The sequence below is a fragment of the Mesoplodon densirostris genome, chromosome 1 (assembly GCF_025265405.1).
Source record: "Mesoplodon densirostris isolate mMesDen1 chromosome 1, mMesDen1 primary haplotype, whole genome shotgun sequence".
NCBI lineage: Eukaryota > Metazoa > Chordata > Mammalia > Artiodactyla > Ziphiidae > Mesoplodon > Mesoplodon densirostris.
This window is the reverse complement of record NC_082661.1, coordinates 5,156,370-5,169,093: the sequence shown is the minus strand read 5'-3', so window position 1 is coordinate 5,169,093 and position 12,724 is coordinate 5,156,370. Positions and strand designations below refer to the sequence as shown.

General features: G+C 48.5%; 1 protein-coding gene across 2 annotated transcripts in view; it reads left to right on the top strand.

Annotated features, from left to right (window-relative positions):
* Positions 1 to 12,724, top strand: part of DOCK1 (dedicator of cytokinesis 1) — a 535,058-nt gene that overhangs the window by 505,404 nt on the left and 16,930 nt on the right. For both annotated transcript variants that reach the window (XM_060098409.1, XM_060098408.1), the window contains exon 47: positions 4,938 to 5,075. In XM_060098409.1, coding sequence (XP_059954392.1) covers positions 4,938 to 5,075 — 138 coding nt within the window. The remainder of the gene's footprint in view (positions 1 to 4,937; positions 5,076 to 12,724) is intronic.

Below are 12,724 nucleotides of genomic sequence, written 5' to 3'. Positions count from 1 at the left end.
CTTGCTTCTTTAAGCTTCCTTTTCTCACGTGGGAGGCAAAGAGAGTGCTGCTTACCTACACCCCACACGCCAGGCCGCGGGAAGAGGGCTGAGGAAGGCAGAGGCCAGGGTCTCCCTGTGCCTGGGCAGCATCCCGCCCTAGCCCAGGGGTCCCAGGCTGTGACCAGTGCTCCATGGCCGCTTTGCTCCCAGCCTCCCTGGAGCCTCACCAGCCTCCCTTGGAGCCTCACCGTCCTGGCTTCGTCATCAGCACATGGGCTGTCTGACCTGTTAGGGTGGAGCGGGGCTGAGTTTTGGTTTCAAGCCTAATTACAAGTATTTATTTTATATCTATAAAATATATATGGATATTGCTGTGATAAAATTTATGTAACATAAAATTTACCACCTTAGTCATTTGTCCGTGCACAGTCCAGTGGCGTTAAGTATGTCCCCGTCGTGGTGCAGCCATCACCACCATCCATCTCCAGAACCTTTTCATCCTGCAAAGCCACCGTGTACCCAGTAAACAATACCTCTCCACTCTCCCACCCCTGGAAACCACCATCCTACTTTCTGTCTCTATGCATTTGATTATTCCGGGGACCTCATGTAAGTGGAATAATACATTGTCCTTTTGTGATGGACTTATTCCACTTGACGTAATGTTTTTCAGGTTCATCTGTGTTGGAACGTGTCAGAATTTCATTCCTTTTTAAGGCTGAAAAGTATTCCACTGTCTGTATAGACCACTTTTTACTTATCTGTTCATTCGCTGACGGACACTTGGGTTGCGTCCACTTTTGCTATTGTAAATGATGTTATAATGAACGTGGGTTACAAATATCTGTTCTGCTTCCTGCTTTCACTTCTTTTGGGTATATACCCAGAAGTGGATTGTTGGATCATATAAGTCTATTTTTAATTTTTTGAGGAAGCACTGTATTGTTTTCCACAGCAGCAGCAGTATTTTCCATTCCCACCAATAATCATGCAGGATGGTTCCAATTTCGCCTCATCCTCATCAACATTTGTTAGTTTTTGGTTTTCTTTTTGTTTGTTTGTTTTATAGCTGCCATCCTAATGGGTGTGACTTTGCCACAAATCCGTAGGCATTTGATATCAATTTGCCTTGGAATTCTTCTGGGATAAGACACCCTGGGAGCTGAATTTAAGGGAACTTTTTGGCCATGATGGTTTCTTTGCACAAGATGTAAGCCTCAGGTAGGCAGTCTCCCTCTGTTACTAAAAAAGAGGGAGAGAATTTAAAGGTCTGAATGATTCCATTTTAGATGTTGTAAAAACCAAAGTGTACAAAATTCAAAACTCCACTGAAAGCTATATAAAACCATTGCTACACAAAAACTAGTTTGGTCTGCAAAAGTTCTATTGATTTTTTTTTTTTACTGTAAGCTTTTACAGAAAAATTGGATTTTAAGAGTTTCAAGCCCTACAGAAGAAAATAATTTGCTCCCCAGAGAGAACTTGATGTCAGCACTATGTCATCACCCCTAATAAGTATATTAAAGGATGAATTTTAAAGTAGCTCACAGGAAAGTCGGGAAAAAAAAAATCTGTTTTCTAGCCACTTCATTAAATCAAAGAGTGATGAAAAATACATATTCAAAACATTACCTGTGGGCTTTCCTGGTGGCGCAGTGGTTGAGAGTCCGCCTGCCGATGCAGGGGACACAGGTTCGTGCCCTGGTCCAGGAAGATCCCACATGCCGCAGAGCGGCTGGGCCCGTGAGCCATGGCCGCTGAGCCTGTGCGTCCGGAGCCTGTGCTCCGCAGCGGGAGAGGCCACAACAGTGAGAGGCCCATGTACCGCAAAAAAAAAAAAAAAACCATTACCTGTGATCTTGCTTTCATTTGCAAATGTTTTGAAGACCCATCTTTTAATATCAGTAATTGAGTCATACGGTCATTAAAAATAAGAAGTTTGGGGTTATTGGAATGCTTTCTTCTGGTTTTGTGTTAATTGGTTTGGTTTGGTTTGTTTTTTTTCCTGAAAACTCCATCAGGGCAAAGTGAGGTTTTCCTCCTGGGAATCCGAAGGGTTCCTTGGCAGGGTTTCCATTACTGATGCCTAAAATCATTTGTGAAGGCTGGTTATTAAGGCCCAGGCAGCTCCTGGCTCTGCTGTTGCCGTTGCTGAAACAGAGGGTGCTGATCCCCTCGCAGGCAGGAGCTGGGGTCGGGTGCAGGCTGCCTGGGGCCTCTTCTAGGTTTGCGGCTGACACCAGGTCAGCAGTGAGCGCCAGCCCCTTCCTCAAAGCTCCATCTTTCCCCACACGCAGCTGTCTTGTTGGGCAGCCCTGCTGTGTGTCCAAAGATGAATCCATGTAGACTCATATGAAACCACTGTGGTGCGTGCATTATTTCTTTTTTTTAAAATTTATTTTATTTATTATTTTTAGCTATGTTGGGTCTTTGTTGCTGCACGCGGGCTTTCTCTAGTTGCGGCGAGCGGGGGCTACTCTTAGTTGCGGTGCACGGGCTTCTCATTGCGGTGGCTTCTCTTGTTGCGGAGCACGGGCTCTAGGCATACGGGCTTCAGTAATTGCAGAACACGGGCTCCAGTAGTTGTGGCACGCGGGCTCAGTAGTTGTGGCACACGGGCTCAGTTGCTTCGCGGCATGTGGGATCTTCCTGGACCAGGGCTCGAACCCGTGTCCCCTGCATCGGCAGGTGGATTCTTAACCACTGCGCCACCAGGGAAGCCCCATATTTCTCTTTTGAAATGCACAGAGATGAAAGACCAAACCCATTCATCATCCCCAGCCGATGACAGTCGTACCGACGTCGCCAGTGGTGGTGCTCCTGGAACACTTAGCAGTGCTTCCAAGTGTTCTTTGCTGCCGGCAGGTCACGAACCCACATAGGAGACACACAGGAGCAGACTTCAAATACAGCACCGCCATTTAGAAGGGTGTCTTTTGAGAGTAGGCTGCATGCTGTCTTTGAACAACTCGAGGTGTGACTTTGGGGAAGTCCTCCCCCTTCTCTGGGCTCTGGGAAACTCTTTAGATGTGCAGACTCCTGGGATCCACTCTAGACCAAACCAGGGCTCTGGGGGTGGCATTCAGGAATCTGCCTGAGAGATTTTGACGCTCAGCTTGGTTGGAATCCAAAGACCATTCCAGGCCTCAGTCCATGGCTTCTGCTTGTGTACTAAGCACCTCATATGTTGGAGTGTTTGCACAGAGCATCTTTTTATTCATAGCTTAAGTTCAGCCCCGAGCAGACATAGAACAAGGGCCAGATCCCACCCTTCTCTTAGAAGCTTATATCTGACCAATGTCAGGGACCTGTTGAGGGGATACATTTCATACCCCATGAATTTCACCTGCCAGATCACCGTTCATTCAGTCCCAAGACCTGAACCGAAGGGTCTTAACTTTAGTCCAGCAAGTAGCTTCTTTGATGTCAAGAATCTGGCCAATTAAGAGTTTTATCAAACCAACAACAAAAAAATGCAGAAATGACTGGACCACACTTTTATACATTTGAGAGAGGGCCATTTTACAAGATGCTTTCAGGATCTAGAGTGGCTGTGCTTTAACCTTAAGACAGCACCCTGACGTTTGTCTTCACGCCCAGATAGCCACGACCCGTTTACCATACCACCAAAAGCTGTCTGCAGCCTGCCTTTGCCAACCCCCAGGAAGCAAAAGGATTTCTGCGAGCGTTTTCTTCTGTTGAACCTGAACAAACTGCATCTAGCCCCTGGAGGCTGCCATCTGCAAGAGTAATTCGTATGGAATAGTAAAACGTCCCGTCTAGTTTGAAACCTTAGCTGCACGCTGTCCTGTGGGTGATAGCTGTTCGGAAAGGGATGCCTGGCGTGTACCTGGGGTATAAGCCCAACTGTCAGCCAAACACACTTTGTGCCAGGGCAGCTCGAGAGCAGGCTGGGTGGTGTAAACACAGGGGAGCGCTCACTTATTCCGTCCTTCCCTGGAGCACCACAAGAGGCACCAGCTGCGTGCTATAAATGGCAACCACATACATTTTATGCATTGATTCATCTTGATAAGATTTCTTGAATTTGTTCACATGAAATTCAATTGTGTGCTTATTATCCTTCTTACTAATAAATGTGCTCATTTAGATTGGTGTTCTGTCATATTAAGAAAATCTGTTTTTAATCAGTATTTTGATTTAATTGTAAATTATTAAGAGGAAGCCTCTTAGCCTGATTGCATTGAAGAGCATCTACCTCCCAGTCTGAGCCTCAGGGGAAGCAGAAGCCAGGGGAAGAAAGGAGGCTTTCTCACACCCACCCCCAACAGCTGTGACTCCGGAGGGTCTCTGGGGCTGGGGAATAAAAATGTCTCTACGACGCTTTTAAAGGTCAGCTATATCTCCACGCTCCGATGTGGAGTCTTGGCATGGATATTTTTGACAGCAGTGTTGGCAGAGACATGATTCTTTTTCGTTTTAAGGAAGAATAAATCTGGTTTTCTTTCCAAATAAGAACATCCTTCAGGACTATAGATCACGTATTATTAGGTTTTTACATCGTGGAATAGGGTTCTCAATGGCCTGTCGAGGCAATATTCTTAGCGAAAAAAATCTTTATACTGTGACTTGGCCCTTTGCTAACAGATCAAGTCGTAGCTAAACAAATCCAACACGCAGCCCTTCCCAAATCCAAGTGGAAAGCACGGAGAAGTCTATTCTGGGGTTGATGGTCAAACGTGAGTCAGGCAAAGTAACGGAGCAGCCGTGTGCTGCATACCGCACTAGACGTGTCCGACTTAAAACACAAATGCTTGTCATTTACACATTGTGGTCTGGGGGAGTCACCTGCCTGATGATGAATTTAATCAGCTGGTTTGACTGGGAAACCAAAGCAGATGCATTTTGCACGTTGCCACTTTCTGCCTGGTGTGCGTTTCTCTCCCTAGACCACTAAGCAGGAAATAAGGAACGTCAACCTGTATGTTTTTCAGATTCCATTTTTGGCCGAAGGGATCAGGATTCATGGAGACAAAGTCACAGAAGCACTAAGGCCATTTCATGAGAGAATGGAAGCCTGTTTCAAACAGTTAAAGGAAAAAGTGGAGAAGCAGTACGGAGTCCGGACCATGGTAAGTTGCTGGCGCGGCAGAGGGGAGGGAGCGTGTCTCTGTGTCAGGCTCACAGGGCCGAGTACTTGAGTTGTGTACGTGATGCCTGCTTAGGAAGTGAGATAAGGAACCTCCGGCCCTTCATCCTTTCATGTGCCACCAAACTAGCCACCACCTTTCGGTAACTGGAAATGTCAGGGTGTGTAAACGTTCATGAATTTGCTTGATCACCAAATACCCCGCTTATGGCTGTGAACACAAGCTACCCGTAGTGTTGTGGAGCAACAGAAAGATCTCATAGACCCATGAGCAGAAAGATCTCATAGATCCGTGCGACTCAGGCTGGTTCCCAGAGACCACACCCCATTAACACAACACGCACGAAGACATTAAATAACACACAGGGAAACAGCACTCATGATGTCCCAAAGCCGAGGTAGAGCCTGTGCCCAGGCCAAGGTCAGAGTCATTGAGGGGAGGAGTGGACTGCTGAGGTCTGAAGCTGTTACCTATTAGAGGAAGGGGTCACTGATCTAGGCCAAGGGTAAGTTTCAGGAGACGGGCAGGACACTGGCTGGAGGGAGGACTCACTTAGCAAAGGCTGAAGGCAGGGATTTGAATGGCAGACCAGGGACCGGTGCAGACACAGCCATGCCTTGGGCAGGAGACAAATTGTAAGGAGGAGCTGGGAAGGTGACCAGCCCCCCAGAGCCTGGAATGCCAGGATGTTCCAGGATGAAGGACAGACCTGAGCTTTTTTTTTTTTTTTTAACATCATTATTGGAGCATAATTACTTTAAGCTGGGATGAAGTGGGAGTGGGATGGACATATATACACTACCAAATGTAAAACAGATAGCTAGTGGGAAGCAGCCGCATAGCACAGGGACATCAGACCTGGGCTTTTTTTTTTTTTTTTTTTTTTTGCGGTATGCGGGCCTCTCACTGTTGTGGCCTCTCTCATTGCGGAGCACAGGCTCTGGACACGCAGGCTCAGCGGCCATGGCTCACGGGCCCAGCCACTCCGCGGCATGTGGGATCTTCCTGGACCGGGGCATGAACCCGCATCCCCTGCATCGGCAGGCAGACTCTCAACCACTGCGCCACCAGGGAAGCCCCAGACCTGGGCTTTTGCTAAGAGTTGGTGGAAGGTCTCCTAGCCAGGGCCAAGATCAGGAGCATGATAAAAAAGTGGCTAGGCATTTTTATGGATGCAAAATACCTGACAGCTTAAGCCTTATGGTGGTGGGCTTGAGGCAGTCTTCATGAGCCATGCCTTAGCATCTGTGGGGGCAGGACCAGACACCTCACATCACAGCACCCCTGTGGTGCAGTTGAAAGCATCACTTCCACCCTTACTCAGGGTCTCTGGGAGCCTTGGTGAGTCCTAGCCTTGACTGCTTGTGGACTCAGGAAACGTCTGGCCTAGCAGATGGCTTGAGGCCCCCTCTCTCCGTTGTTCAGGGGTGAGCATCAGTGTCGCAAAAAGAGGCAGCGAGACCTCTTCTGGTCTCCTGGAATCCCATGCCCGCTGGCGTATGCGAGCAGGTCTTCTGTTATCCCGCAAAGGGAAGGCAGGCTGCAGGAGTTACTCCACCTCTCCTAACGCAAGACACTCTACCTCCTAAAGAATCAGGTGTCCAACCAGGTGCGCCATTTTGGTTTTTCTTCTGACCCAGCTCCATCTTTCTGCCGTTCTCTGAACTTCTCTGCTGTTCCCTGTTGAGCTGCCTTCTTTTTGCTCACCCCTTTATCTCACTTAGCAAACACTAATTTAGTGCTTACCATGTGCCGGGGACCTTTCCGAGGTTTTTAACAATGATGGACTTCTTAGGTTCCTGCAACACGAGGAAGGAGACACTGGACATCCCCACTTTATAGATGGGGCAGCAGGAGCATGGGAAGGCTCACTAGCCCGAGCTTACACTAGGAAGTGGCAGAGCTCTTCTTCTTCTCTTGCCCTTGTGGTTGGAGACATGTAAGAGGGCCAGACCACCCCTGAGAGGGGTTATGCTCTATGCTCTCCCACCCTCCCCAGCCCTGCCAGCCATGCCTGGGCCCCAGAGCCTCCAAGCCCGGGACCTAGCGCTCATCAAATGAGGTGTCTTTGGCCTTGACCACAGCAGAGCATGAGCCTGACCAAGCCAAGAGTAACACAACTGCCGGGCTATGGTCTGAAGACTCAGCAGGCAGGAATCTGGGGCCGTCAGCCCAGCAGGAACTGCTGCAGGTGAGCAGGCTTAGAAATCAGGACCACACTGGAGGAGCCTTCATTGCAAGTCAGAATCCTGGAGCTGTGCCTGATCACTCTGGAGCTTGTGACTCATTACAATCAGCGTCAAGTGGCCAGAAGAGTTTCAAAGTACATCACGGTGCACCTCTTTCAAAGTCTGATGCCACTTTTCATTCTTTCTGAGAAATAAACACTTGTGAAATCTCCCAAGTTTTCTTACTAAGTGAAAAGCTTCCTCTTTGATCAATCATTTCATGTATATTTCAGGATGACAGAAATCTGTCTGGCTCACCAGACATCCTTCATATCCCTTTCTCTGCTGTGATTCATGATCTCTCTGCGGCTTGTGCTTGCACACGGGGGAGCAGGGAAGGTGGGCAGGGCGCTTGTGTAGGCAGTGGGACGTCCTCGGCCGGTGATGAGCCATTTGCACCACAGCCTGAGACGGCGTCTTCTCCACCAAGGTCCCACCCCGAGGCCGGGGCAGCCAAGGCATCTCCACCCCCCACCAGCCAGGGGTTGACCAGGCTTATTGGGAATGAAGTTGGGAACAGAACTAAGGATGTATTTTACATCCGTGGATGCTTTGTCCTCTGAAGCTGCCTCCCTGAGTCCACCTCCATCCTGGGACCCTGAAGGCAGGCTCTGCAGCCAGCCTCCCTTGAGCAGACAAAAGGTCAGGCAGGTACCCTGTCGTTCTCTGAAAAATGTGGTGATAAAATGCTGTCTGGAATGAGGCTTTCCCGTCGTACCGACTTTGAGAACTTTCAAGCTCCTCAGAGTCCTTTCAAAAGCAATACAGTATCATCCTGTTTTTAAAAAGATGGATTTAAAAGTAAAAACCCCAGGGCTTCCCTGGTGGCGCAGTGGTTGGGAATCCACCTGCCCACGTGGGGGGCACGGGTTCGAGCCCTGGTCTGGGAAGATCCCACATGCCGCAGAGCAGCTAAGCCCGTGCTCCACAGCTACTGAGCCTGCTCTCTAGAGCCCGTGAACCACAACTGATGAGTCCGCATGCCACAACTACTGAAGCCTGGGCGCCTAGAGCCCGTGCTCCGTGACGAGAGAAGGCACCGCAATGAGAAGCCCATGCACTGCAACGAAGAGCAGCCCCCGCTCGCCACAACTAGAGAAAGCCTGCACACGGCAACGAAGACCCAGTGCAGCCAAAAAATAAAATAAAATTAAAAAAAAATAAAATAAAAATAAAAACCCCATAGAAAGGACATAAACCATTTTGTCCATTTTTCTGGGTCAGCCTAAGCCATAGAAAGGGAAGACTTGGACACCTTCTGACTCCTAATCCACCAGTGGCTCCACGGGACACCCCCAGCCCGCTCAGCTTTGGCCTTCATTCAGACAGTCCTGGGCTCTAAGGTGCCACCGCTCCCCGGATGAAGGCACAGGAGCCTGGCCTCCTCCGTATACTTAGATAGTGAGGAGTGCAGACCCGGGGTCCCCAGAGAAGAGGCCACGAGCACCAGCCACGTTCAGCACTGGTCCCCAGCTCCTGGGGAGAGGGCTGGAGTGAGTCTGTGCTTCAGGCCGTGGTAACAACTGCAAGGGCAACGGAGGCTGCGGTTCAGAGCGTGGCCCGCCCTGCGCGCGTCACCTGCGTCATTTCAGCTCATCCTCGCCGGCCTCTCAAGGTGGCATGATTATTCCCTACATGCTCAGGAGGAAGCTGAGACCCAGAGCAGTTCCCTGTTTTATGCCAGGTCACCTTGTCCATGCCAGAGCCAACATTCCCGCCTAATTCTAACCTCCCCCCCGCTGCCCGCCCCGCCGCAGGGACAGGGACGTCCCCTCTCTCCAAGTGTCCTAGCGCTGGAGCTACCCCAACAGGGCTGGGAGAGACCAACTGCTTCAGAGGAAAACACAAAAGCCCTGGATCCTCAATTTCTAGAGGCTCTGCTTGGTCAAGAAGGAATTGGGAGGTGACTGGCCCGGGGGGACCCAGGGCCACACCGAGTGGCTGCCCTGCTGATACGGGACCAAGACTGGCTTCTGTCCGTCCTCTGCCAGAGCCGGCTCCTGCCGCCCCGCTTCCGGTGTTCTTCCCAATCCGTGCTTGTGCATCCCGACCAAGACTCAAGGTCGCCTCTCTGGGCAAATCGCCAGCCCTCCGTGGTTGGGGGTAGGACGCTCACGGCTGCTTCCTGGGCCTTCCCACGAGCTGGATGAGGTCATCCTGTGGCCATTGGCGCCTCCTGGTCCCTGGCCGCCTCCCTCCTGTGCACCCCCTCCCTCAGCCCTGGCTGCCATGAAGATCATTTCATCAGAGAAATGGAAACCGTCATGCTAGGCGCTCTTAGGAATGGGGGCTCACAGCACCCAGATGTCAGATGGGTCGTGTTTCTTCTCCACCGTAAGCAGAGCTGCATTTCCTGGAAGGCTGCGTCTCCACGTACCCAGAAGATGATGGACAACAGAGGCAGCATCTGCCAAGCCAGAAAAATCACCCGAGCACGAGGTTGACGGCCATCTTCTCCTCTGCCCGTCACCTGGATCCAGAGAGGACGGGGTTGAAGTCAAGCTGAGGCAGTTGCCGGGGAGAAGTGGGAAGGCAGCCCCTCGCGGGTCAGGAGGTGGTATGAGCAGGTGGCTGCTCAGAAAGACAGTCCCCAGCTTCTGGAACGCTGATCCCCACCTCTGAGCCGTCCTCAGAAGCTGCTGCTGTGGGAGAACTGTCAGGGGAGAGCCTGGGTTTTGAAAGGCAGCGGCCGTGAACAGGTCTCACTCAAAGCATCAAGAGGGTCAGAGTCCCACAGAGATGCCAGAGACAGGAGCAGTAGCCGAGCTGAGCACGGTGGTACCAGGGGTAGCAGATGGGGTGGTCAGGATGCACCTAGAGTAGCAGGCAGGACTCTTCCTTGGGAGGGTCAGGAACAGAGGGGCCCAGAACAGGCTCCCAGGGCTCAGCCGAGAGGCTGGATGAGAGGAACACTTCTGGCCTTGGATTGCCGTCTGAATGTGTTGAAGAAAGGGAAACTACTGAATGGGAGAAAGTATCTGCAAATCATAGGACTGCTAAGGGGTTAATATCCAACATATATAAACAGCCTATGCGACTCAACATCATGAAAACAAACCACATGGTTAAAAAATGGCCAGAGGACCTCAGTAGACATTTTTCCAAAGAGGACATGCAGACGTCCAATAGGCACATAAAAAGATGCTCAACATCACGAATCATCAGGGAAATGCAAATCAAAACCACACTGAGATACCACCTCACATCTGTCAGAACGGCTGTCATCACAACGAACACAAATGACAAATGTTGGTGAGGATGTGGAGGAAAGGGAAGCCTTGTGCACTGTTTATGGGAATGTAAATTCGTGCAGCCAGTGTGGAAAACAGTATGGAGGTTTCTCAAAAAACTAAAAGTAGAACTACCCTATGACCCAGCAATCCCACTCATGGATATATATCTGGAAAAACCAAAAACAGTAATTCAAAAAGATACATATACCCCAGTGTTCATAGCAACATTATTTACAATTGCCAAGATGTGGAAGCAACCTCAGGAGATATGAGATATATATGAATACCACTCAGACATAAAAAAAGAATAAAGTGTTGCCAATTTGCAGCAAAATGGATGGACTTGGAGGGTATTATGCTCAGTGAAATAAGTCAGAGAAAGATAAACGCTGTATGATATCACGTATATGTGAAATCTAAAAAATACAACAAACTAATGAATATAACAGAAAAGAAGCAGACTTAACAGATATAGAGAACAAACTAGTGGTTACCAGTGGGGAGAGGGAGAGGGGAGGGACACTATAGGGGTAGGGGATTAAGAGGTACAAACTATTAGGTATAAAATAAGCTACAAAGATATATTGTACAACACAGGGAATATAGCCAGTATTTTATAATAACTGTAAATGGAATATAACCTTTTTTTTAACATCTTTATCAGAGTATAATTGCTTTACAATGGTGTATTAGTTTCTGCTTTATAACAAAGTGAATCAGCTATACATATACATATATCCCCATATCTCCTCCCTCTTGCATCTCCCTCCCTCCCACCCCTCTAGGTGGTCACAAAGCACCGAGCTGATCTCCCTGTGCTATGCGGCTGCTTCCCACTAGCCATCTGTTTTACGTTTGGTAGTGCATATATGTCCATGCCACTCTCTCAGTTTGTCACAGAAATGCCTGAGAAGAGGATATTGTAGACTGAGTTTCTAGAAACATTTTTACAATTTGGATTAATCTGCAAGTAACCACTTCCTTTTAAATTTTCCTTATAAAAGCCAATTAATGACAATGGCTGTCTCCCTGGAGATGGGCCATGGCACCATCATTGGTGCTAAACCCAAGACGGACCAGACCCTCTGTGCTGGCAGATTTCAGCTGCATATTAAGCCAGTGATCAGTAAACTATGGCCTGACACCTGTTCTTGTAAATAAAGTTTTATTGGAACACAGCTGTGCTGACTTATTTCTGTACTGTTTATGACTCTTTTCGTGCTTGGGACAGAGACCTTATGGCCCGCAAGCCTGAAATACTTATTATCTGACCCTTTGCAGAAAACAGTTTCCAGCTTCTGCTTTACACTGTTCTTTAGCAAGTTTGAACCTTTTACTATTTTAAAATTTTATTTTATTGAAGTATAGTTGACTTACAACGTTGTCTTAATTTCTGCTGTACAGCGAGATGATTCAGTCACACATATATATATATAAATACATTCTTTTTCATATTCTTTTCCATTATAGTTTATCACAGGATATTGAATATAGTTCCCTGTGCTATACAGTAGGACCGTGTTGTTTATCCATTCCGTATGTAATAGATTGCATCTGCTAATCGCAAACTCACAATCCATCCCTCCTTTTCCCCTTGGCAACCACAAGTCTGCTGAACCTTTTACTATTGAAGAGATAGTGTACAGCTCAAATAGTATTTCATGGGCAAAACAAATATTTAAGAAACAGACCGTCTTTTCAATGGTGTTGTACAATCTGTAATCACCGTGGTCCCAGGCAGGTCTTCTAGAGGTGATGGGCTGAATGAAACACCAGCTTTGGTGGAGTGGGGATGGGCTTTAGGGAGGTTGAAGCCACACAGAGAGAGAATGCCCTACAGGAATTTGGTTTCCACATCCTCAGGTTAAAGAAAGGAGCTTCTGCTGCAGCTGCCATCCCAGATGTGCCAACATCTGGCTCGGGGTGCAGATACACTAGCATTTTGTAGCTAATTAGGTGTTGACATGTGCTGTATTTCAGTGACACTTACTTTGTTAATATACAATAGTATGACATGACAAAGAGATGATGGAAAACTCTATCCAGAGACCGTTCTTCTCTAGAATGCATCACTGGTCCACTTTCTGGTGAGAAGGAGGAGTTTTAGCAAGGCCAGCCATGGATCCATCTAATCCATTGTACCAGTCACTGGCAGGGGAGGAAATCCACC